The sequence below is a fragment of the Coffea arabica genome, chromosome 2c (genome assembly GCF_036785885.1).
Source record: "Coffea arabica cultivar ET-39 chromosome 2c, Coffea Arabica ET-39 HiFi, whole genome shotgun sequence".
Lineage (NCBI taxonomy): Eukaryota > Viridiplantae > Streptophyta > Magnoliopsida > Gentianales > Rubiaceae > Coffea > Coffea arabica.
The window spans coordinates 5,623,977-5,650,301 of record NC_092312.1 but is presented as its reverse complement, the minus strand read 5'-3'; the positions used below and the strand labels follow the sequence as shown (position 1 = coordinate 5,650,301).

The 26,325-nt window shown below is 38.3% G+C and overlaps 2 protein-coding genes across 2 annotated transcripts; both read left to right on the top strand.

Moving 5' to 3' along the window:
• Positions 1-823: 823 nt before the first annotated feature.
• Positions 824-1,988, top strand: LOC140034945 (uncharacterized). Its single transcript, XM_072073847.1, has one exon. The coding sequence runs from the start codon at positions 925-927 to the stop codon at positions 1,870-1,872; it is 948 nt and encodes a 315-aa protein (XP_071929948.1). The 5' UTR covers positions 824-924; the 3' UTR covers positions 1,873-1,988.
• A 20,187-nt stretch (positions 1,989-22,175) lies between these two features.
• LOC140034944 (BAHD acyltransferase DCR-like) lies at positions 22,176-23,992 on the top strand. Its single transcript, XM_072073845.1, has one exon. It carries the CDS (start codon positions 22,314-22,316, stop codon positions 23,727-23,729), a length of 1,416 nt encoding a protein of 471 aa, XP_071929946.1. The 5' UTR covers positions 22,176-22,313; the 3' UTR covers positions 23,730-23,992.
• The last annotated feature ends 2,333 nt before the right edge of the window (positions 23,993-26,325 follow it).

The window sequence follows — 26,325 nt, the reverse complement described above, 5'->3', positions numbered from 1 at the left end:
ATGTTTCTATTTTTCCCCCCTTCCTTTCCACCATTTTTGTGTATTAGCTGTATAATGATGCTCTTACCGGTATTTTAAAATGTCTTTGTTTTGTTCGAGGCTGCCACCTTGCCATAATTGTTTATCTTTCAGGAGGGGGAGAAATTTAATGGTAATTGTTAACATCGTATCTCAAGAACAAAATGTTATGTTGCTGTATATAACTGAGACAGAAAATAATCATTTTATGCTATAAATTCAAAATCAAATAAATTTTTATTATTTACGTCTCTTATAATATTAAGTTGTAAATTTTGGTTCCAATCAAAGTTTTTATCAAATTTTTTATCTTGAATTCATCGTGTGATTCATATATGGTTATTGTTTTAGGGCAAAAAAGTTAAATTTTATTTGTAATTAAATAAATAATCCGATTTATATTTATTTTTATCCATTAAAAATAGAATCGGACTGAAATTATATTCATTTTTTTCTAAAAAGTGAGATTTGATCTAATTCATACTCACTTTTACCACTAAAAAAGTGAGATTTAATTTTTTTTGATACATAAAAAAAAATTGTATGTAAATCACGCGGTGTATTTCAAGCTAAAAAATAATTAGGAACTTAGGTTGGAGTCGAATTTTGCTAATTTGAATTTGTAAGGAAAATAAAATTAGTATTTTTACAATAAAGGATAAATTATAAATAATATAAAATTAATATTTTAAAAGTAAAAAATAAAAAATTTATTTAACGACATATGATGGATGTTTTAAACAATTTTATTTTTAAATTTTGTTCTTGTGGGGGCTATAGTAATTGTTTTGTGCCCTTTACCTTCCACCTTTTGTAGTATACCATTAAAAAGAAATTTCCATTCATCCCCCAATAAAGCAGCCCACTCAACGGGTCGCACGTTGCCACCCTCCCTTCCTCACCACCATGGCAGCAACCGCCTCTCGGCCGCCGTCGAAACTCTGCGATCTCGATATTACGATTGTTTCCGCCAAGCATCTGAAGAACGTGAGCTGGCGTAACGGTGACCTCAAGCCCTACGTCATCTTCTGGGTCGACCCCGACCGCCGTCTGGCTACCAAATCCGACGATTCCGGCTCCAATCGACCTGTCTGGAACGAGCGCTTCGTCCTCCCTTTAACTCTTCCCCCGCAAGATTCCCTACTTACTCTCGAGATCTTCCACTCCAAACCCTCAGAGACACCTAAGCCCCTGGTTGGTACACTCCGGTTCCAACTCAAGGACCTGGTCGACTCGGATGATTCCTCCAAACTGAGAACTTTCGACCTCCGACGGCCCTCTGGTCGTCCCCACGGTAAGATCCGCCTCAAGCTCGCCCTTCGTGAACGCCCCGTGCAAGATTACCAAGTTACCCCTCCCTCCACCTATTACTACTCCTCTGCCCCTCCTCCTCCTCTCCCTCACTCCGCCGCTCGCGACTACAGAGGATACTCGACCTCTCCTTACACTATCCACCCTGCGCCGCCACCTGCTGCTCCATCCCCTCCTCCTCCTCCTCCACCACCACACCCGTACCAGTACAGCGGATACTCGGACCCCTACTCAAGCTACTATCCAGGTTACTACTCGCAGCAGCCACCGCCTCCTCCTCTTCCCCGGCCGTTATTCGACCGGCAATCGAGCTATGGTGGGCCAGGGCCGAGCGCGCCTGTGGATTATGCTCCGTATGACCACCAGAAGCGCGGAGCAAAGTTGGGCCTAGGTGCAGGATTGGCAGTGGGGGCTGTGGGGGGAGCCCTTGGGGGGTTGGCATTGGAGGAAGGATTGAAGTATGAAGAAGATAAGATTGCAGACAGGGTGGAGAGTGACTTGGCAGCCAGGGAAGATTACAGCGATTATCGTGTTGACTACTGATGTTAATTTAATTGAAATTACTTTAAAGATCCTTGCTTTTGAGGTAATGTTCAATGGCTGATTTGGAAGTATATGGTCACAATGGATGTGTATATAAAGTTTGTTTATCTTATTCAGCTTATGGTGTGAATGATGATCTGATTGTGCGAGTCCAGTGGACTGGAAACTCTTTTCGTATATATAAACTTTGGCTGAAGGGATAATCAACTGTTGGTTATGTTCTGTTCTGTTACCTATCAGGGTTATATGGTTATATAGTTAACTTCGAAATATATACCAACATTGGTTGAAGGAATAATTAGCTAGTGTGTATGTTCTGTTCTGTTACCTATCAGGGTTATGTGGTTATATAGTTTAACATCAAAATATACACCAACATGTGCAAAAGCCGTGCAAGATGCCACCCTCTTTTGCTGATTGCTTCTGCTGATGAACGAAGTTGCCATGTTACTATTAACACGATTGTCATCCTTAGCATATGCTACTTGAATGTGTTTCGTGTGCCTTCTTTTGGGTTTGGTTATTTGATTTGTTCAGGTGCTTTTTATTTAGATTCCAACAGTCCAGAATTATGGTTCCTGAGAATTGAGATATTGCTGTTACATGGTGTATATTTTGAGGTTTATGTCCACAAAGGGCACCATTTAGTTGGGGATTAAAGATTCCCTCTGCCCCTACACCATCAAGTTTGTTGTAACATGTGGATAGCATCTACGGTGTCAATGCTTGGTTTGAACTATAACTATGTAAGAAATTTGACATTTCAATATAAGGAACATGGTTGCTCAGGGTTTATAGTTATGGAAGAAAAAGGAGGTAGTTCCTACAAACTACTCTTATGAGATAACACCTAATTTCTTGTATAGATGGCACACATACTGATAATGTGCCCTTTTTTCCTTTATCCTCTTGCATTTATATTTGAATTTTAGGTAATAGCTGTTCCATCTTGTTTAACATAAATTTGTTGTCACTTGTACCAGAATGTGTCTAATGATTTGAAAAGTGAAAGAAATGAATAACTATTTTCCATTATACTCTCTTATGCTTCTTCTAAGAAGGTACCTTTGTAGTAATGAATCACATAAAGTTAACAGCCGAATCAAAGGCATGCAACATTGAGCTTAGATTCAAACTTAGATTTTTTAAGCTCCATGCAACATGGAGCTTGAGACATCGGATTGGTGGTGGGAGTTATAGTCTGTTATATTTGTTATCTAGAGATTTTAAGAGATTGAAGTCTTAAAAAGTAGTTTTCTGAGTTATACGCGACTAATCTTTTATGTTCTCTCTTTACATCCTTTAACTTGTCAGCTTGTGCCACAACATAAAGCGTCTGCCTCCACCGACCAATGGTTTTATCATTCTAGATTGGCCATCCCTTGTATGTGTTCAGATACTAGGTTGAATCTCTTCAAAATGCCACAACATAAAGTGTACATTGCTTGCGCATGTTGTGCTTACCTCATGCTTGCTTTTTCTCGTGTAATCATTCTTTATAATCTGAGATGTCACAAATTTTGGTTGTCAAGTACAGGGGGATGGAACCGCTCAGTGGTCGCTAGAGAGGGACTTAAGTCATTCCTTGGGCTGCTGTAGGTGAGAGTTCAAATATTACCTGTAGCAAAAAAAATCTAAACGTAGTGTCATAGTACTCTTTTGGGCTAGTTGGGTCTGGATATCTACTAACACCTAACACAAGCCTCCCTAGGCTCCTTCTCCCTTTAGATTAGGATAGAGTAGGTTATACAAAATGTGTCGTTGCTGGGAAAAAAAAAAGTGCAGAGGGCTAGGTTGTTAAGTGCGCATTACTGGTGGCTGGATGATGTCATATTCGTTGGTTGGAGGTTATGGTTTCTTAAGAACCTCTGCTACCGTCATGTTGGTTGGTTTGGTTTGGTCGGTTGGAGGTTATGGAAGTTGTCCTCTCGTGTTTATTTTTTATTTAAATTTAAAAGGAAGTTGTCCTCCTGATGATCTTCTTCCTGCAACTGCAAAACGCAGTTTCTAATTAAATAAGGAAACCACCAGCCTTTGGAACAGTGGCTGCCGCCAAAGCATTAAAGCTTGGTGGGGGGCGGGAGGCAAGGGTTCAAAGTGGCTTTGCTTAAAAAAATTTAGGTTGGTGTATAGTGCATTCATTTGGTCCGGTGGTGGTTCAGTTCCTTCCGGATTATCTCTGGGTCTCTTTAGGTTCGTCCCCTACCCTAGTGTAGGAGAGATTGTTGTATTAGGAGAGATTGGATAATACAACAGTTATCGTCTCTGGAAAAAAAAAATTAAATAAGGATTTTTTTTTTTTTTTGGGGGGCGGAAAGGGCTTCAAAATTTTCATCGATTGTGGTTTACTAATTGTAGTGCATTATGGACCTAAGCGCAGCCACTTTAGCCCTAATTGTGGGAAGCAATGCGAGGAGGCGAGTTGGGCCTGATCTATGAACGGCAGACTTTCACTGAACCCAGAAAGAAATGAGAGGATGAATGCCTGCTGGAAAGTCTGTTATCGTTTTCTTTTGAGCTGTTACTATTGGCATGCTTTAGTACGGTACACAGCTAGTGAAATCGCATTATGAGTTTCCTCTGGAGAGTTCAAGAATTAATTTTAATTAAATTTATCCGTTTTGCTTATTGGCTTGCTGCAGCGCACCACACAACTAACGAATTTAATAACTCTTTCTGGCCCTAATGGTAATGTCAACCTGATTCCAGACTCTTGCCCAATTTTGCAAATTCTCTCGGGCTGTCGGGCTCGGATCTTCGTCAGGTTTTTCTCATTTGGTTTTGGCGGTCAATGTCAAGGGTCTGCATGCTCAGGGTGTTTGTTACTTTCTTTTTTGATGAATGGCGTTTAAAGAGTCTAAATCCACATTCTTTTAATCCTAAATCACTAATTTGTATGAACCTTAAAATTTATGGTGCGAATTGGTGAGAACGGAGAAGTGTGAATTTAACTACTTTTTTTTCCCGCTGGAAGGCGCCCGACGTCCAACTAAGGATGCTGCACGGTTTTCACAATTTTTGTTTGCAAGAACATATTATTTAAGATTTCGGCTGTTCGCAGATCAGAGTCAGTAGGCTTTGACTTTAGGCTTGTGTACCATTAACGGGCTGAGAAGGCCCAAAAGAACGCGAGGTACCTGTTAGTGGTGAAATTAATGTCTTGGACCATATGACAAACAACGCGTATCGCTCAGAATCAGAAATTTTCATCATACTGTCACATGCACTGAATGTTGCCCTTTTCAGTTCTGAGTTCCAACTCCAACCAAGCACGGCTTTTACTTTTTCCGGTCTTGTAATGTCAGGATTTCTGAACTGCTATTTTTCTTTCAGAGAGGATGGATACGTTACATTTGCATGTAAATAAAGATCGAGTTCACATCATGTTGCTGTGCTCAGACGTATCTTTACCTGCAGCTTATTGCTGCGTTGCTATAATACCGGACGAAAAGAAAAAAATATTCTCCTATATATTCCCTCACAAAGAAGAGGAATAGAATTTTGGATCGTTTAGGGATAGTTTCGTTTTACACCCTTCAAACTTTCACATTAGTTTCAAATCTATAAAATGAGATACTTTAGTTTTCAAATGTATTCAAACTTTCACATTAGTTTGAAGCCATAGAATGAGATACTTGAGTTCTTGAAGTATAAAACCTATCGTACTCGAGCTCCTAAAGCATGAAAGTCATCCAACTCTGGTCCCCCTAAAATGGCATCTCATTTTTGTCCCATTCATTCAAGGATAAAATCATTCCACTTCCACCAACAATTTCACTTGAGTGGGACAAATTTTACAGCTTAAAAATTAGGTTCCGTTTGAATTAGCTATTTTTAGGGATGTTTTTGAAATACTTTATTGTAACAGTATAGGTGAAAATCTTTTGCCGTAAATGAGATTAATTTTTTTTTGTATTTTTAAAATTATTTTTATTTATATATTATTAAAACATTGTATATGTTAAACTAGAGGATGAGTGCCCGTGCATCGCGCGGGTGTTTGATGCCTGTGGTTGAAGAATATTTTTTGGTTGGACAAATAATAATATATTGCAAGAATAGTACGTTGCGATAAATAATTAAAAGCAGGTATGATTATAAGACAAACAACATAAGAGTTTTTTAATATTAGAATCAGGAAGTTCCCGAACACAAATAATTAGATGCAGCAAGTTCCCAAAGGTGTACAAACAAATATTTATGAAATTGTTTCAAAAAAAAATTACGAGATAGATAGCAGAGTATGTTAAATAAGATATCATATATGTCTACTTATTTAGTGATACGAATAGTAGCAAACTCATGTAGATGCTGTAATAGACAGCAGTCAAATGTGTTGCTTCTTGGTGGTTTCTTCATTTTGGTCCTAACTTCAGCATCTACATGATGAATGTAGAGCATACATGATCGAGAGCCCTCCGCAACTTCCTGCTTCAACTACTCTGACTGCTGAAGTTGAAAGTGGAGGCAACGCAAGGATGTTGGTGCTTTTTCTTGTCGGAGTAGCTATTTTTGGTGTTTTTGGCTTAAGGAAGCAAGTAAGCTGAAGGAGTTCTGTGGTGAAAGACTACGCGCTGCTAATGTCCACATTCGGTTGATCTTCAAGTGAGTGAGTCATTAACTTACTAATAGAAGGTGATTAAGGACAAGCTGTAGCAGAATGAAAAAATCATGGGACCAAAATGAAGCAGAGACCAAGTGAAAGCCTCATCAAATCCCAAATTAAGTTAATGACCCTCATAAAGATTGTCGGTCGGACCCTCTGCAACTTCTTGCTTCAGTGGGCGGTGATTGTTTCCATGCCTAGGATTTATGCAGTATAAGAGTATAAAAAAATATTCCAATCCCAGAATATGAAAAAGTTGAAACGGAAGAAGGTGAAGAGGAGGTATGGAAACAATCATAACCGACGCAGCCGTTGGGCATTAACTTACCAACGTCTGGCTATTTAATGGAGGCTATAATGAGAAAGAAATGAAGTGTTTCGGCCATAAGTTCGGGTGAGAGGGGAAACGATGCGGCATTCTATTTCAGACAAAGGTTGCAAGAGAAAACCCAATCCCCGAATCTCAGGAGCCATTAGTAGGTCCACGTTTTTTGCCATTAAATTCAAATATAAATGATAGAGAATGAGATCTAAAAGGAGGTGCTTCCACACCTGAGCTGTAACCACGGTGACGGTTGAGTAAGGTTGGCCTTTCTTATTCCTTTTTACTTGTGGGTTCCCTCTACAAGTGATTTCCAAGTTTAGTAATCATTAGTCAAACGGCGCACTTATGATGTGTGAAGGCCATTTCAGTAATGACCGTGTGATTCAATTGCCGTATTTATGGTCATGACTTTTTCTTTTCGTAATGACCGCACTTATAATGTGTGAAGGCTATTTAAGTAATTTCACAAACCCACAGGCTTATATGTGTTGTACTAAAAGCAACAAATGGTTGCAGATTAATTGCACATACCATAAATACCCATATGTTTCAACAACATAAAGTTTTAAATGTCTATAAATAAGGGTATTTCGGTTAATATACCTAACCACAATCTTCCCTCACTTGTACCTATAGCTTGTAAAACACTACAGAATATTTCACATTCCTAAAAAGTCCCTGCCTATACGGTTGAAATGCAACCCCCTCTTTTCACCAAAACTCAATCTTATATAGTATAAGGATTTGTTTTTCAAAAAATTACCGATCCAAACGGAGTCTGATTATCACGTGTAGGGAGTAAGATGGCAATGCGTATATAATTAAAGGGTGGAATGTGGAATCAACCCAAGATTAATATTTCTCACTGCTTATGCGTAGGGTATGAAGAAGGTCTGGCCCATAAATTGATAATATGTGTCCCCTGCCTAATTATTGTCTAGTCCACTCCACTCCCTAAAATGAGAAACCATCATCATTATGTTTTCGGTAATAATAGGTTACAGTGCCGAAGACTTCTTTCAGCATAAAAAATTAGGGCAGAGATCAAGGAAGGGAGGGAGGGACAGCAACAAGACATTCTCAAGATGACAATCAACATTTTTCAGGTGTTCATCTCCCTATATATACAGTAGTTAATAAGTGGAGTCCGGTGATGATGATGTTGTTTTGATTGCTAAATTCAAGCACTAAGAATTAAAAAGATTGTCAACCAATGGCTGGAGTTGATCGGTCAGCAACTATCCCTAAAGCAAATGCAAATGACGAGCAATTTTTATTTAATTTTGTGGAACGGGTATTTTCTTCAATGAATTAATTAAGAAATTCATCCCATGCATAACCTCTTCTAGCGTAAAAGCGCTTTTTTTTTCTTCCTTTTTTCTAATGCCTAATTAATTACGTCCTTGTTGAGTAGTTTGCTTATATCATTTGGCAGTGTGTATTGTAGTACGACGGAAATTTACAATTGTTGTATGGTGTCTTCGAAAGTGTTTCTTCGAATTTAAAGAGAGCTGTTAACGGTGTCCAAAAGTTCTGCTGTATTTTCTATTGGAATGTGTGAAACGACAGCAGGAGTCGGTAGTAAGATCAAATGAAAAAAGAATCAAGCACAATTGTCAGGACTCTCAAATATTTTAATGTTTATCGCATTCTAAATTACAGCTCCTGTGCTCGATGCTTATCATGTCGTAAAAGTTTGCATAAGCATCCAACACACACGCAAGTGTTTGGATTAAAGATTAGTGGAAACATTTTTCAAAATAATGCTATAGTACTTTTATAAGATAATGCATGTAAGGTACAAAAAAAAATAATTAAAAAAATATGTTTATGATGTAATGAAATTTTTTTCTTCATAATTTGAGTTCAAATAAACAGTAAGGAACATTGTAATATTCGTTGATGGCCCTTCTAGTCCTTGACCATTAAATCACCTCGTCCCTGCTACTTAGGCTCTATTTGATAACACTTAAATTTAATAAATTTAAATATTAAAATGTTCAGAAGCGTTTAATAACCAAAAAATGAAAATATGTGTTAATTAAATGTCACTAAATTTTCTAGATAAAACTTGCTTCCAAAAATAAGTGATAAGCTTTCACTTATTACTAAATGAGCTTAAATATATTTGATTTAATATTTAACAATTCAATAATTTAATAGATCATACGAATCCTTAGTAAAAAAAAAAAAAAAAGAAGAAGAAAAAATCGCTAATTCTGAGTGGTTTTTTTTTTTTTTTTCTTTTGTGACTTGTTAAGTCAACGTCCACTTGTGCGCTTTATCTTCTATTGCCTTTTGAGGGAGGTTGGTTATTCGAGTCCTTTGGCAGTGACGTTGTATAATCTAACAGGGTGGAAACGAAAATGATGCCGTTCAATGCATTAGATCCATTGGAAAAGTGATTTAACATGTTTTGTCCAAAGATGTCTATCAGATAAGCTGCTCCTTGGAGAATTTGTCCGATCTAGCCAATAACCACATCGCTTTCCCTCCCACATTTGAAAAATATCCAACACGATTAATAGTTAGGACACAAACACCTGTCTCCACCATTAAGAAATCGAAAGGTCCCCCTGAATGCTCCCTCCTTTTTCGTACTTTGCCTAGATTATAATTTCTTGATGACCTCCAAGGAAGAAAGATACAGAAGACGGTCTTCATCATGCTTCCTTATTGCTTTGGCTCCTTCCGGCTTGGGACTGGACCATCTTGGTTGTGCAATCCTGTACACACACATACGTACTTAAAGCGTATGAAACCAATCATCTGGTGCATACTCCTCTTACGACCATGATGTGCCAGGTACAACAATGCTTGTCTACTGCATTGAGAATATCCGACCTTTTATATCACTTGTTTAGCATTTTTTTTTTCTTTTTTACTATGCGGCAACAACTATACTGCTGTTTTGTGTGCCAGGATTTTCAAGTAATGCAAGTGATTTACTCCAAAAAAAAAAAGCCTCGAACATGCTGCTCTTAGGTCCAAATCAATACGTAGTAGTGATTAGAACTTGGAGACAGCTTAGTCCTCCAAATATCAGAAAACAAATTATAATTCATGGGGTGCTTGGATCAAAAGTTAACTAAAAAAAAATCATTTACTGTAATAACATCTTGTAACGTGATGTTGTGTACGCGAGATTAAAAGTTATTTAAACCTGTTACAGTGCTTTTTTTTTTTTTTTTTTTTTTTTTGTTGGGGTTAGGCTTCGAGCAGAGTATGGCTTGTTTGTCCTAGGAATAACTGTACTACGATCGGATCTTTCATGGCAGAGATGCGCATATATTTTCCACATTATACTGCTGCTATTATAATGATATATTCTTGACTACGGACAACAAATGTTGGCACACAATCAAGTGGAGGGTAAGGATGTGTCACCACAAGATTGGTTATATTGCTTGCCCGCTGGTAATCCCACTAGCAAAGTTTCATCACATTCATCAGTACGCGGCACTTGGTGTTTTGGTGCTGTTTGCTACTTTGCTCTGATACCCATAGGACATTGCAATACATTTGCTGCTGTGGTGTGACCCAGTCGGCATTCTGTCAAAGTGCCATGCTGATACAGAGTCCCCCTTGCTCCTTTCAACATGCATGGATCCTGGAGGGATGGGGTTTCGGTGGTTATCATTGCGTTCTTCCTTGTAATGGATTCGGTGTAAGAAAAAGAATTCGACTCCCATGGACTAAAAGGAAACGCTAGTTTTTTGTTAGCTGCGTCTTAGCCAGCAGGTACTGAGAAGTGAGATTCTTCGTGGACAAACTTGAATGGAAATGGATTCTCAATTACAAGTTCTTCGCACCAATTAATTAAGCAGACCAACAGAGGTGGTTAATTTGAGCTTCATATATATATATAACTAGAATTTTGCCCGTGCCTGAGCACGGTTTTATTTATTTATTTATCGTGAATTTATACAAATATAAATAAATTAAATACAAAAATTAACAGCAATCCTACATATTCATTCATATTAACTTTAAAAAATTATTTACTAATTTTTAAAGCTTTGTTTATATACTTTCACAATAATATAAAATAGTATACATCAAATCACGTACCCCATATCAAAAACTTGGTAGATATTATTTTTTTTTAAAATATTGTTTTATATAATTTAAACTTTATAATGACCATAAATCTAGAACTATATATTCATATTTAATTAAGTAGAAAAAATTCAGCAATTCATTTTTCTTCATCAATAAATATATATTCAATTTTCAACAATATTGATAAATCTGTCCTTATATTCAGTTTTCAACAATAATTTTCAATTGCACTTCAAGCATTCTTATATTTTCAAACTACCCTTATCTTTGTGGTTGAAATTCAAACATAACCTTTGATCACAACGGATTCTTACATAGTATATGGTATAACGATAAGAATGTTTCATTGCACATTATTTTATTGACTCACTATGTAACTTATGATTTTTCTATTAAAATCACATGATAAAATCATCATACTTCAGTTCCTATATTATAAAATATTAAGCAATAATTATTAATTATCTTGAATCACAAGCACCAAATTCCCGCGCGTCGCTCGGGCTGTTCCTCCCTAGTATATATATATACACACTTTTGTCCGCCTTGATTAAATTAACTCGGCTTACCTCATGTATCCTGTAAAACTATATTTATGACAATTATCTGTATAGTTGTTCAAATGAATATGGCGTAGCAACAATCTCTTAAGTGCGTAAAGTAAAAACTTGAAAAAAAAAAAGCTAAATAAACTTAAAGGTGACTTAAAAGTATACGTTCTACATATTTGTTTTGCGAATTTTTTGGAAATTTTTTTTTTTTTAGTTTTTAAGGAATAATTTCTTAACACATTTTTTAACCATGTTTTCTTACTTGGCACGTATTACATTTCAAAAAGTCTTACATCAACTTTTTCCTCCAAAAACTCTTTCAAAAAAATGCAATCCAAACACCTTCCCAATTCGGAGTGATTTATTATCTTGTGGGTGGTCGTGATCCCCCGGTTCCTGTGGTGTATCTTCCTACTACAAAATTAGATTCTTAAAGTGAAGCCCGAGTCATATTTCGGTCCACATGGTCATGCTATTAATTCTTAGAAAATCCTACCGTAAACCGTCTCCTAAAAATGTCCATTAAGTTAAATTTATTTTTTTTTTAAACCATCTTCAAGAATCGAGCTGTTGCAGTTTGCGGTGTTACAAGTAGCCAGCCTCTGCTTGGGGAAGAGAAGAGATGATGAATTGGTTTGTCGTTTCGTTTGATGCAACATGATTAACATGCAGTCACATAATTGGGAAGCCTGCACTGACCTCCCCCTTGTCATAGCATCCCTATCCATTTTATCGTTCTGCATTCATTAATTTGTAGACAACATGCAATGCACCTCCCATATTCACACAGATTATCAGCACAATACCACTGTACATCTCTGACCAGCCAAATTGCGTTTGTTCTGGTGGACTCAGAAAATACGACGACGGCGATGCATTTTGTTTCTTCTGCTCACTCTTGCAGCTGTGATTGCGACTTCTTCTTTGATCTGAAACCACACTTCTTGTTCAACGCTCTTTGAAACCCAATTATATGGGTTTTCGACGTCAGTGGGTATATCACAATAATCGTCCTCATGCTACGATCTCTAGAAAAAAAATGCTTTTTCAACAGCTCCTGTTAGAAAAAAATATTAGACAAAAAAAAAAAAAGAACATCCTGAGCTCGATGAACCTAAATTACATCAAAGATTCCTAAATTGGGTCTTACATAGTAGTATACTAATCTTGATGAAGCCGGCAATAGTTAGTTGCATGCATAAATTCAACTTACTGTATTGATCTAAAGTGCTAGTGTCAGTGATGTATAAATTCAACTTACGGCGTTGTATCAATAAAATAAATCAATCTCGTGATGTATGGGCTTAGGTGGTGTATCGCCTACCATTTTCGGTTTTATCATAGTTTTTTTTTTTTTTTCTTTTTTCCGGTAGGGACGAGATGAGATTTAAGAAATAAGAAGAAGTACTTAGGCTATTTGAACTTAGAACCTCTAATAGTTGGAGTCTCAGGTTTAACTAATGTTTATCGGCGCTTTTTCTTTCACTTTGAAAAAGCTTGTGGCAACGAATAAATATTATTTTCCAACGCCGGCATTGTCCATTTGATAACGAGAAGAGGAGAAGAAACTAAACGAAGAACAACAGAATACAACCAGCGTTTAGGAGCTTCTGTTTACTTTTTCTAATTTATTTTCAAATAAAATTGATCTCCTTAGAATTCTTCTTCCCTTTTCCTTCTAAAAATTTTTAAAAAAACTACTGAGAAACTGTAGCACTTTTTATGATGTAATGTATATGAAATAAAATAGTAATTGAGAATATAAAAAAAAATAGACTAAAAAATGTGTTTATGATACACGCGAAATATTATTTAGAAAAATTGAAACCGGTAATTCATGCCGCCCACTTTTACTTAATTATTTTGTCTTATTGACACCTAGCTAGTCGACCAAACCAATTATTGGTTGGGCTTTAGATTCCTTCGAGTACAATCTTGAAGTTACTCCATATAATCCATTTTAGCGTTCTTCTCTCTTTTTTCTGATGTTTTCGTGTTACTCATTACTGATTAATTGGGGAGTCATAAATCGGAAGAGGCCACTTGTACATTATAAAACATATATCCAAGAACCGCAACCACCATCAAATAGGATGCATCCTAACGCTGTCCTAACTGCTAATACCTTCCAAACAAACCCAAAATTAAACAATTCCCCTCGAACATAAATTCATATAATACATAATTAAATGCGGACTCTTTTATAGAATGACATATATAAGTAAGGATCCATCAATAAACAATGGACGGAAGTCTCTTCAGAAAGGGAGCAATAGTTGACTCTGCGAAGGGGGTTAAGTGGGCTGAACCTTTCATTTCAGGGAGAGGGATAGCCTCATAGATGGATAGCCGGCTATGGTTGAGTTCGGAGAATTTTGATGGGGAATCTGTGGTTACGTAGAGGGAGTTAGATGAAGGTACACGAATGCCATCTATAAAATACATGCAAATGCCGTCAAAATTTGACTTGTGTAGTCATAGTTCCAACCGGGATAATTGAAAATGAAGCGAGGCATTGATATTCAATCATTCAGGGCAGGTATAGATACCATGAATGTACTAATTAATCAACTCTTGACGAAACAGCGCGCGGCTGGTACCCAGCATATAATTCAATTCTACCACATAAGAAATCGTTCATGTCCTATTCTGCGTTTGGTTTTCTGTGGGTGTCTTGGAAAAAAAAAATGTGGGTATATAGGAGATTATCTGAATATTATTTAGAATAATTATTGTAATATTTTTTACGATGTGCTGTATGTAAAATTTAAAAAAAAAAGTGATTAAAAATATTTTAAAAAATGCGTTGAAAAATGCTATCTAAACACATATTAACGTTAGCCTTCCTCATTGTTGTGACTTACAATTTATATGCATGGGATGTTCAAGAGAAGTTTAGGAGTACTGTTGCAGCTAGCATTAGGAGTGTAGAACAACCAGACGCGGCTAGGCCCGTCAACGGGTCGGGTCTAGACCCGGATCCGTGAAATTATTGCGGGTATGGGTAGGGATTTAATTCCGTTTTCCGGATTCGGATCCGGATCCGTTTTGTCAAACAAAAAAACGGGTCGGATACGGAATATAGTATTCGGGCCCGTATTAGACCCGGATCCGGATATAAATGAATTAATAATTTAAAAAATATATATTTATCAATATAATTTGATTAGGGTGATGTATTTGAGTAAAGTCAATTTGATTTCTTTTCTTATTTGGTTTTTTCTTTGCATTAGTTAGAAATTAGTTTACAAATATATTGTTTTCTCATTTTTATTAAAAATTATAAATTTTGCTAAATTTGTGCGGGTAGACCAGACCCGGATCCAGGACCCGCGGATCCGGATCCGGATCCGAAACATAGAATAAAAGACCCGTCGGGTAAACGGGTCGGATCCGATTCCAGTATAGTAATTCGGGTCCGAAATAATGAATTCCGGCCCGTTGATAGCCCTAGACGCGGCCGACCAGATACTAAGGTGGTAACAACATCTATTTATTGATGTGCGTGTCATCAAATCAATAAATGAGTTTAGCCCTTTTTTCAGGGGCCGGTAGGGTTTGTATTCCTTTTAACCTACCGTGACCGAGTCTCAATATACATGCAACTAGCTCGAAAGCTGAAAGTCAACAATTCAAAGATGAAAAACTCGTGGAAATAAACAGCTAGCTAAGTTTGATCTCAACACCTTAAGCTCTTTGTTTCAAAAATGTTCGTTTTGTTTAGGTACAGAAAATGATGAAATATGTGAAGTTGTGAGTAGTTATGCAGTAGACATATGCAGGGATGAGGAATCACACAATCATCGGTGTGATTGACACTTTTGTATAGTATCTTGGAGTCGTTGCTCTACAAGTGTAAAATTTTTGAATCATGAATACAACTTCTAACTATTCGAAAAAAAAAAAAAAAAGTTTGATCTCAAATTATTTTTAGCTAGGGGAGGGTGGTCATGTGATAGCTATAGACTGTTTCCGGAGACTGCATGTCCGATATAAAAGAAAGAAGGTAAAAGACGTACTTCATGGAAAAACTGAATCACTAATAGAGATGTGCTTACAAAAAATATAGGGGATCGAGCACTTGTATCATTGGCTTAAGTTAGCATTTTTAAAGGCAGACATTAACAGCATTGCAGTTGATTAAGATTAAAATACTCACACCCGTCAGCATGAGAATACATACCTTTTTTTGAATTTTTCCATTGAATTTTTTGAGAATACAAAAGTCCGTTGATGAAGGCGGCCATGACGACCTTATCGTCCCGATCCCGGATCTGGAGGGACTCATTGTTGAATCGGACCATGTATTCGCGCAGCGATTCCTCGGACCTTTGCTGAACTGTCATCAGGTGAGCAGTACTCTTGGAAAAGGCTCGCGACGAGATGAACTGAGCTGAGAACAATCGCGCGAGCTGGCTGAAGGACCGAACTGACCTGGGGGGGAGTCCCTGGAACCACTGGCGTGCCTTTCCCTCCAGGAACATTGGAAAGGTCTTACATCTAACTGCATCGGCGGCTGTTTGTAGGCGCATTTGTGTCAAGAATGTGAACAGATGATCCTCCGGATCCGTAGTCGCGTCGTAGGATTTCATGGTCGGTATTTTGAACTTCGCAGGCAGCGGGTAGTTCTCAATATCAGGGACAAAGGGAGAGGCGATGTACCTGTCCGCCTCAGAATCCAACAGCAGGTCCAACTCGTCCTGCACCTGGTGCGGCTCTCTCCGCTGGGAGAGCTCTCCCCTTGAATGCCTTCGGAAGAGCTCCGGGTGCTCAGTTCGGGAGTGTTTGTGAGAAGACTCCACGACGTCGACCTGTTCACGCGTGAGCTCCCGGCGCACCCGCTTGGGCCGGGGGTTAGGGCTCCCTGTTCGGGATTCTGACAGCCCATCTCCCTGGCTCTTTAGCCCCTGGCCAGGATCACCTACTGCCTGCCCCTTGAGGTAATTCACAATTGCTTCAAAAGTTGGCAGGTTCCCTGCCACCGCCTGGACCAACTGCTCCGGCGAAATTCCTGAGAGCCCCACACCCTCGTCTCCAGGAGTCGGCCCTCGTGAGGGCTGTTGGGGGCTGCTTCCCTCGTTCCCCTTGAATCCATCGGCATTCCTCTGGGATCTCGTTCTTGGCATGATTCGCAAGAGAAGAATTACGTGTTTCCACAGACGGCGCCAATTGATGCGACCGCCAAAAACCAGATCCGAGCTGAGCTGCGACGGGCTGAGCGAGCTGGCCAGGTGAACGAGCCGACCTGCAAATGGACAGACGAGACTAGTTCCCTGAGTTGGGCCACTACAAGCCGAGCTGGTCGGGAGCTGCCGAGCTAATAGGGGAAGGCCGAACTGAATGCCCTGCGAAGAAAGAACGACTGCGGGACTAGGGTCCCTGGAATAGCTCCGACGGTCAAGTCAGTAGAGCTCAAGAGTAAAGCAACAGTAGGAAGTACTAAAGATGGCGTACCTTGTGTCGTCTTGTGGTGCTGTATATATAGGCTTAATAGGTGGTAGTTTCCATATAGGAGTCAAAATCCCCTTAGGGTTCGGAGTTCTTCTAGGGTTTCATACAACCACCCCTGAAGATCCGGAGGCGGCGGCCCATCAGCCCCACTTCATGGAAAGGCGGCGGCTACAGCCGAGCTGACCTCTCTCCACTCCGAGCTGCTCTGTCCGAGCTGTCATATCACAATATCCGAGCTAATCCGTAGATTGGTTGGCCGAGCTGACAGGTCATCATGTCCAAACTGACACGTGGCAACTGGGAAATTTGCCCCACTACAACGTACTTCATGGAAAAACTGAATCACTAATAGAGATGTACTTACAAAAAATATAGGGGATCGAGCACTTGTATCATTGGCTTAAGTTAGCTTTTTTAAAGGCAGACATTAACAGCATTGCAGTTGATTAAGATTAAAATACTCACACCCGTCAGCATGAGAATACATACCTTTTTTTGAATTTTTCCATTGCTCCCATGCTATCATAAAGTGACAAAGCAAATTAGAGATTGAATACATACAACTTTTCTAGCTAAACCCTATCCCGGCTAGTTAGGTGGCTATGCCTCTATCTTATTGTCCCGTTTATATAGCAAACATCATGATATAAGTTTATCGTGGTTTTCTGCACTAGAATGGTGAACTATGGCCTGGCTCTCACTTGCTTTAGATTTTACAAAAGTTAATTATCGAAAATACTCATAATCAGCAAAAACTACTTCTTGGATGATTATAAAGTTTAGATTTTGTTTTTTGGTCATTAAAAATACAAAGAACATCATAAAAATTGATTATCTAATATCATAGTTAAAGTAATCCAACCCTATACAAAAGCGGATTAGACAAGGAGTTGACCAATACATATTCTTCAAGCATTTTACCTTGAATTCTAATCTGATTGATGTTAAAATAATACCCTAGATTAACATATCGAATTGATGATTAGAATTTGGGAGTGCCTAGCAAGCAGCAGATTAATTGGTGGATGCCTTGGCAACACCTAGCGAAGCGATGAGATGGAAATATTAATTTAAATTTTTTTTGACGGTTGGCCTGAACCGTCAAACACGTGGAGAGAACCCTGGCACGCTCCAAATTTTAACAGTTAATGTGTCCAAGTTCAGGGAGAAATTTCGGTTTATCTTAGTTAGGCACAAGGATTATATTTTAATGAACTTAAAAGGATTAAAGGACACGGACCCATTTTTTTTAAAAAAAAAAAAACATAAAAATTGAAAAAGAAGAAGTGCATGGACCTGCCAAGTCAAACTATAAACTAAACCAGACTAATTAATCGAGGCACTGACCAATAGGAAATTCGGTAGAATACATCCGTTTTGTTGTTCTGGTAGTTAAAACAGTATTATACTATGAGGAAACGCCGACGAATCAGAAAAAGACGGTTTTGGGGAGTAATTGTTCATCACACAAACCGACATTTTCCAATAAGGTAATCTAAAACACACGCCGGCCGGCTAATTAAAAAGACAACCGCCAAGGGCAAGTAGCCGTAATAAAATATGAAATGTACGTGTATCCAAGGAGACAGCTCTCCAACTCGTCCGAATGAGTTTGCACTACCGGAGGGATCCATGGCCTAGCCGACTTTTCTCGGAGTGAGGAGAATGACAGCCAACGTCCAGAATGTAAATAGTTGGCTCTTCCTTCAACAGATCATGATCTTTTTGTACTGACTAAAATCTTAAATTCGTCGAAGAAACTTCTCACCTGTATATTTTTTAAGTGCAAGAGGCAATTCTTTAACTCTTTAGTCTTTTATTTATTTTTTTTTATCAATTTTACTGATAGAGGAAGATCTGTACACAGTAATCTATTTAGGTTGCTCATGAATGTCGTACTGACAAAAGAATGGAATCTATTTGTCAATAAGTGAGCAAAAGTAAAAAAAATTTTTAAAAATTATGATGGGGCAAAAGATAATTCTATGCCCTTTTATCTCATTGAAGAACTGATTTTTTCAAGCCAAGTGAAATTTTTATGTTATTGGGATCCTGATTTGCTTATCATTTTGACTGTTGCAGACATCAAATCCCGTCGCAGCTGCGAAGACCCGAAGGCAGTGTTAATGTCTCCCCAGTGCTAGCAAAGGCCTTTGCATGTACGCCACGCGAGATTTTACTGTCGGAGATTTCCACAGTTTCAACACACGTAGTTGGATCATAGAAGATGCAGCACTGTTAGAATAAAGGATCATTAAATCAGCCATCAGGTTTTGACGATTTTCTGTTACCGTGAAATCTAGTAAAATTACTGCAGCTGTGGAGGAGTTCAAGGAAGACCGAGCTGGGATTCGCAGCAAAAAATCTCAGAGGATTCTTCTCCTCAATGTCAGCAAAATGCCACTCATTAAATTCTTGATCCTTGCTTTTAGTGCTTTTACCGGAAATAGCAGCGGTGTGACGTGTTGCATCCCTGAAGTCCGTCCCCTGTCTTCATCTCTCCTTTGGCAGTCGAAAGTCCAAAACAATACTCATAACGAGGTACAACTTTTACTGTTAATACTAGTGCAAGTTATTAATGCTTATGTTGCAAGTCAATAACGTATTGGAAGTGCAATTTTAGAGAATTGGAGTATGGATTTAGCCCGTCCTTAACCATAACTGAGATATGAATGACACTCCATTTTATTATAATGATGAAGGCAATAAAAGTGTCATCAGAAAACATTATAAGTATCATTAATAATTGCCTAATATTGACCGTGAGGGACCTTGTGGATGTTGTTTTCAACAGAAGAGGGCAGGAAAGGTTGCAGTTCATGGTCAATATTTGATCAAAAAATTTTGTACGATTCATATTTTATCTTATATTTTGATTTTAACAACATGTATGGGATCCATAAAATTTTGTTTTAAAGTTACACGTGGTTGAAAATAAGTTATACCATATGCAAACAAAGTTACACCGTGTGCTAAATGTACATAACTGTGTTTATTTTCGTTTCGGAAAAAAGCAAACCCATTCGCTGGTAAGGGTGTGCACGGGAGGGGTTAGGGACTTCCTATCCCACATCGAAAGATCGTGGGGTCTTCATTCTAAATTTAAGGTCCACGGGGGCCTGTTCTGTTACCAATTGACTGAACAGTAGTTCTTTGTGGATCCCTCTTATATTGCTTTTGAGCTGATTTTTCGTTTACTCCTGTGTGTGATTTAATTAGTTGTGTGTGTGTTTATTTCCGTTTCCCAAAAAAAAAAAAAAAAAGCACATAACTGCCTTGTCCCTGGTCCTGTTTTCAACGAATTGCAACCGAAGTCTGAACCCTAGTCCCTAGATAGATTGAATGTCTACTCGAACGAAAATAAGAGAGAGAATCATCCACTACGTTTATCAAAATATGTCTGGCTAAATAATGATACAAACCAAATCATCCACGCAATTTATTTTCTCTGGAGTTTTAATCATTTCTCCGGTTACGAGAAGTTCATAGATGATGCCTTTGTTTGTTGTAACTAGAGCTGTTAAGCCAATCGAGTAACTCGAAAGCTCATTAGAGCTCGTCTCGTTAAGGCTTGAGCTCGGCTCGTTAATTTTGGTTAACGAGTCGAGCTCGAGCTCGAAACATGCTCGTTTAGTTAACGAGCCGAGTAAGCTCGGCTCGTTTGATACTCGAGTACCTCGTTAATGAAGAGCATATTTGTCATTTTAAAAATTAAAATTATATAAATTAAAAATTATAGGTTTTTATTAATGTTAATTTGCACGAGCTCGAGCTCGTGAAGCTCGACTCGTTTGTGATAAACGAGTCGAGTTCGAGCTCGAGCCACATGTACATTTAACGAGTCGAGTTCGAACACATTTTAAAGCTCGTTTTCTTAACGAACTCGGCTCGAATTAAACTCGAGTCGAGTTCGGCAGCCAAATACTCGACTCGATTAACAGCTCTAGTTGTAACCACCAGTATTTTGGATTTTAGATCAACCCAAAATAATGAAGCTTGGCAAGATTAGTTATGACGCGTCTTGTGTGGTACGTATTATATACCAGAAATTATTGGTGGTATATATTCGAATCAAGAAAAAAATTACATATTATTCAGTTTTAAAATCAGGTATTATTAGTGGTATATAACTCAATTTAGGGATAATCGTTCTTGAATGTTGATGAGTATGATTGGTTAAGAAAAATTTTTTGTAAAGTTTAGATCATACGATATACATTATCTTTAACATTTTGTATTTTAAAGTGATTTACATAATTAAATAAAAGACTTATGTTTTCTAAAAAAAAAAATAAATTTAGAATAGTTGTACTAAAAATCGTATATGTTTTTGACGTGTATATACTGTCTTGCTGCAATATCCATTTTTACCTCAATTCCACAATATTTAAAGCCTTGTTTCATAATCCAATTTAGCACTTAAATTTAATGAGTTCAGATCTTAACATATTGAGACGTGTTTGATAATCAAAACTAAAATATCTGAATTTATTAAGTGACACTGAATTTTCTAAACTAAATTTACTTCAAAAAATAAGTAATAAACTATTCACTTATCACTTAATATGATATACACTCAAATACATCAAATTTAATATTTAACAATTTATTAATTTAATAATTTTAAATTTCAACTGTCAAATTTTAATTTTATCATACGCACCCGCGAGATGGCATGCCAAAGGTCAACGGCGCAAGCATTAAATTGAACAAGTGTAAGTGCAATAGCTAGTACACGTGCCCACCAGTGATGATCTTTTGAGTAGCACAACAACAACAAGCCATTCCCTTTCATAACTCACAGTTTTTTGTATGAGTGTTTCGATAAATGGACTCTGCGAAGACACTTCAACAACAAGCCATTCACACGTACATAATCCACCCCACAACATGATCCAAGGGGCAGGAGAGTATCAACCATATAACAATCCTGCCAGCACAAGTTGCTTAGTCTAATCACAGGAGACTGTGGGTTGGAATTTTACCGCGGAGAGTTGCATTGACGAGTGATTTATAAAAGTGACCATAAGTAATTCATGATTTGAAAAGCATGTTTTAACTTTTAATATGTAAGGATGATTAGAGTCGAACTTATCCCAAAAAAAAAAAAAAAAAAAATTCTTTTTTGTTTTAAAAAAACATTCAAGTCATTCCAGATTTACGAACCATGATTTAAAAAAATGTAAGAAATCCTAGATCATTATTAACCAAATCCAACACCAATGTCACCACTGACAGCAACGACCTCAGCAATCCTACTGTTTGTGCCATTGTGCATGCACCCAACTCCCCTATATATAGCCACCGTTTCCCCCTTCCTCCTCAGTCCCTCACTCCTTAGTTCATATCGTCCACCTCCCAAGCGAGAGCACCCAGAAAGAGAGCTAGCTCTGAGTGACTCAAATTAAGCATCCACAACACTAGAAAAGCAAAGGAAAACAAGAAAATGCTTTTCTCTACCATGTCTCGCACTACTACTGTCTCCAAATGTAGCATTTTTCCTTCTGAGGATTCCACTTTAGGAGACCTTAAACTCTCCGTTTCCGACCTCCCAATGCTCTCTTGCCACTACATCCAGAAGGGCTGTCTCTTCACTCGCCCCCCCTTCCCCATCTCCGACCTCATTTCACTTCTCAAGCGCAGCCTCTCCACCACTCTCTCTCACTTCCCGCCCCTCGCCGGCCGGCTCTTCACTGATTCTGACGGCCACATTTACATCACCAGTAACGACGCTGGCGTGGATTTTACCCATGCAAATGCTTCCCACGTTAGAATTCGTGATATTCTTGGCTCCATTGACGTTCCTCATCAAGTCAAGGAATTCTTCTCGCTTGATGGTATGATTAGTTACGAGGGCCATTTTAGGCCTATTTTGGCGGTCCAGGTGACCGAGTTGGCTGATGGAGTTTTCATTGGCTGCTCCCTGAACCACGCCGTCACTGACGGTACCTCCTTCTGGAACTTTTTCAATACCTTTGCCGAGGTGTCTAGGGGAATCAAGAGGATTTCCAGGACTCCGGACTTTAGCCGGGAATCTGTTCTGATATCACCGGCGGTGCTGAAACTCCCCGCCGATGGCCCCAAGATTACCTTCGACGCCGACGCACCGGTGAGGGAGAGGATCCTAAGTTTCACCAGGGAATCTATCTTGAAGCTGAAAGCTATAGCCAACAACCAGAAATGCGAAGTCAATCACGTCGTTGAATTGATGGGGAAACAGAGGCACGATCCTCTTGCAAGGCTCGAGGGCAAGATGACGCCGTTAGCCCAGCAACAGAATAAGACTGAGACTACTGAGATTTCGTCATTCCAAGCGCTGTCCGCGTTACTGTGGCGGGGAGTGACGCGCGCCAGGAAATTACCAGCTTCCAAAACGACCACGTTCCGTATGGCTGTGAATTGCCGCAACCGGCTCGGGCCGAAGCTGGAGCCGTTATACTTTGGGAACGCGATTCAAAGTATCCCAACGTACGCTTCTGCGGGTGACATCCTGGCTCATGATCTGCGGTGGTGCGCCGAGCAGCTGAATAAAAATGTGACGGCGTACGATGACGCTACGGTGAGGAGCAACGTACAGGATTGGGAACGGGACCCACGGTGTTTTCCCCTTGGGAATTTCGACGGTGCGATGCTGACTATGGGAAGCTCTCCTAGATTCCCCATGTACGATAACGATTTCGGGTGGGGCAGACCCATGGCTGTCCGGAGCGGGAAGGCGAATAAGTTTGATGGTAAGATTTCGGCCTTTCCTGGACGGGAAGGGGGTGGGACCGTTGATCTGGAGGTGATTTTGGCACCCGAGACAATGGACGGTTTGGAGTCCGACCAGGAATTCATGCAATACGTGTCGTCGGGTTATTAGTGAAGCTGGACGAGGAGGAGGGCCTGCCAAAAATATCATTTGGGCAAAATTAAGAGCACCCGCAGCAAGAAATCAAAGATGATGTGAGAGAAGAAATTGTCTGAAAGTAACGATGTGGGCTGATTTTGACTCCTTTTTTTTTTTTTTTTTTTTTTTGGGGGTTGTGTGGAGTTGTCGTGATATATTCCCATAGTGTCCTGTAATTGTCGTCGTTCTTAATTATGTCGTAATCTAATTAATTAGACTCGAGTTTTAACGGAAAAGTTCAATGTAGGATGTATGGTTGGCAGGGACAGGACTAGTTAGTTGTTGACTTCCTGATATTTCAATAATGAACAAATCAACGCTGGACTAACTAAAATAACTATACGCATGCCATGCCATTCATGGTGCTAGGATTCTAAAACGAGAGATCAAAAGAGACAAAGAAAGTAAAGGAAAGGTTCGATATGCAAAGTGATGGTTCTTTACTTTTTCTTTCCCTTCCCTTTTGGGAAGATTGCAGTTAGATGAGGCATGAGTGTGCTTGGACTGTTCCTGCTTCCTAGGATTACTGCTTTTTGGGATTGGGATTTTTTTTTTTTGCCGTATTTATTTGTATGGACGAAGGAGGGAGCCGCCGAGGACCGCAATTATCAGAATTCTATTCTCGTAGCGGAGTACTGGATGCCATTATGACTTCATGCGCCTGCATTCTGCGTACCGAATCTAGAGTCCTAATCAAGATTCTAAATATCAAAATCATTTGGGGTCAAATAACAGGGGAGTTCTTCCGCGCGTTTTGAGTACTCTATCCATGAGTGGGTATCAATTGAATTCACCATCTGTATCTAAAAAGAGGTATCTATCGATTCTTATTAGATGATTTTAAGAGCATCAGCTCATCCTTGAACACGTAAGAAGAGATATCAACTCTAGGACGATTTTAAGAATTTAAATTATTGAATAATGTAGTCACAAGCAATTGAATTATAAGTATGAGTACGGTGCTTAATAGGGATGATAGAATTGTTCCAAATTACAACTCCGCCAAATACTAGCCCTGAACGCCATACGACTATACTAGTTTTATTATTCCCTTTGTTCTATTGAAAATATTATACTTTTCATTTTAAAATGTTCAAAAATATTTGTTATCTTACCTAAGTCAAAGTTATTTTTTATATCGTTTTTTCAATGTTATTCCCGTCTTTATTTATATTTAATACTAAATTCAAACTTAAAATTTGAATTTTTTAGGGTAATTTTGGAAATAAGTCTACTAATATCATCATCAATCCACTACTTTTAAAAAGTTGAAATTTCGAGATGCGACGAACAATTCGAGATGGAAGGAGTATATTTTTACAACTTTAATATGTTTGGTACAATTTACTTTGGCCTAATTTACCTACCCTTTATTTGTTTTGTTTTGGCTTTATACTCTCTCTCTCTCTCTCTCTCTCTGTTTGTTTTTTTGGGTAAGCTAGTTTACCTACATAAGTTTCAATTACACTAAAATAGTTCTAATCTACTGGGGGTTCTTCTGTAAGTTTGTTTTTGGTACCTAAATACTATGTGGTTTATGGTTCTAAAAGGGTATTATGAGTTTAGAACAACACCTGAAGTAATGTTTTCCATTTTGTTTTCATCCCTTGGACCCGTTTGGTAATGTTTATATTTGGTGTTTTTCAATTTTAGTATGTAAATTTTGACAAACAAAAAAAAAAAAAAAAAAACTGAGTTTGTTAAAATTGTTTATGTTTCATAGAAAAGAGAAATATTCATGAACATGAGCCTTATTTTTAAAACACAAAAAATGTTGTTACCTAAAATAGAAAATCAAACAACCAACATTGTAAATTATTTCACATCATCTTTCACTTAATCACCATCGGTTATCCCGCTTAGACGCCTCATCATATTTGACCCGCTATCACTTAGTTGAGCCCAATCTGACCCGTCCCATCTCGCACGAAAGACTATCGCTTAGTGTGTTTGACCCGTCCCATCATATTTGACCCGCTATCAGTATGATTTGTTCTTAATTGGGCTATACAATCCTGAACGTAAAATAAAGAAGAGTTTCACTTGTTGGCCCGTACAAAGTAAACTCGAGCCATCCTAAGCTCATACGTCACGGCCCATTTTTCTAAAATGGGATTTCTATCGAAATTGGGTTAACTTCAAAATTTTTGAAAAATCAAACATGTTTTAAGATTTAAAGTGTTTTACTTATATTTTTAAGTAAAAAATAGTACTAAACTTATATATTTACAACATATATTTATTAATTTATGAATTATATATTACTTAATTAAAAGGATAATACTTTAAGATAAACACACAATTATTTTAGAGCAAATTATCCCAGTGGCCACTAAACTTTTGCCATCGTCGAGTTTTGGTCACTCAACTATTAAAAGTCTGGTTTTGGCCATCAAACTATATAAAAGGTAGACTCGAGCCCATTCTGTTAGATTTAGTCGTTAACTTCGCAGAGGTGTCCGTTTGCGCGATTTCCAATACAAAATGTAGGGTCAATTTAGGAAGTCGAAATTAGATCTTCTTGTTCTTCTTGTATAAAACTAATAAAGATTACTTACCCGAGAGAAAC

Coding starts and splice junctions, on each gene's coding strand:
- LOC140034944 (XM_072073845.1), top strand. CDS start 22,314: ATGCTTTTCTCTACCATGTCTCGCACTACTACTGTCTCCAAATGTAGC.
- LOC140034945 (XM_072073847.1), top strand. CDS start 925: ATGGCAGCAACCGCCTCTCGGCCGCCGTCGAAACTCTGCGATCTCGAT.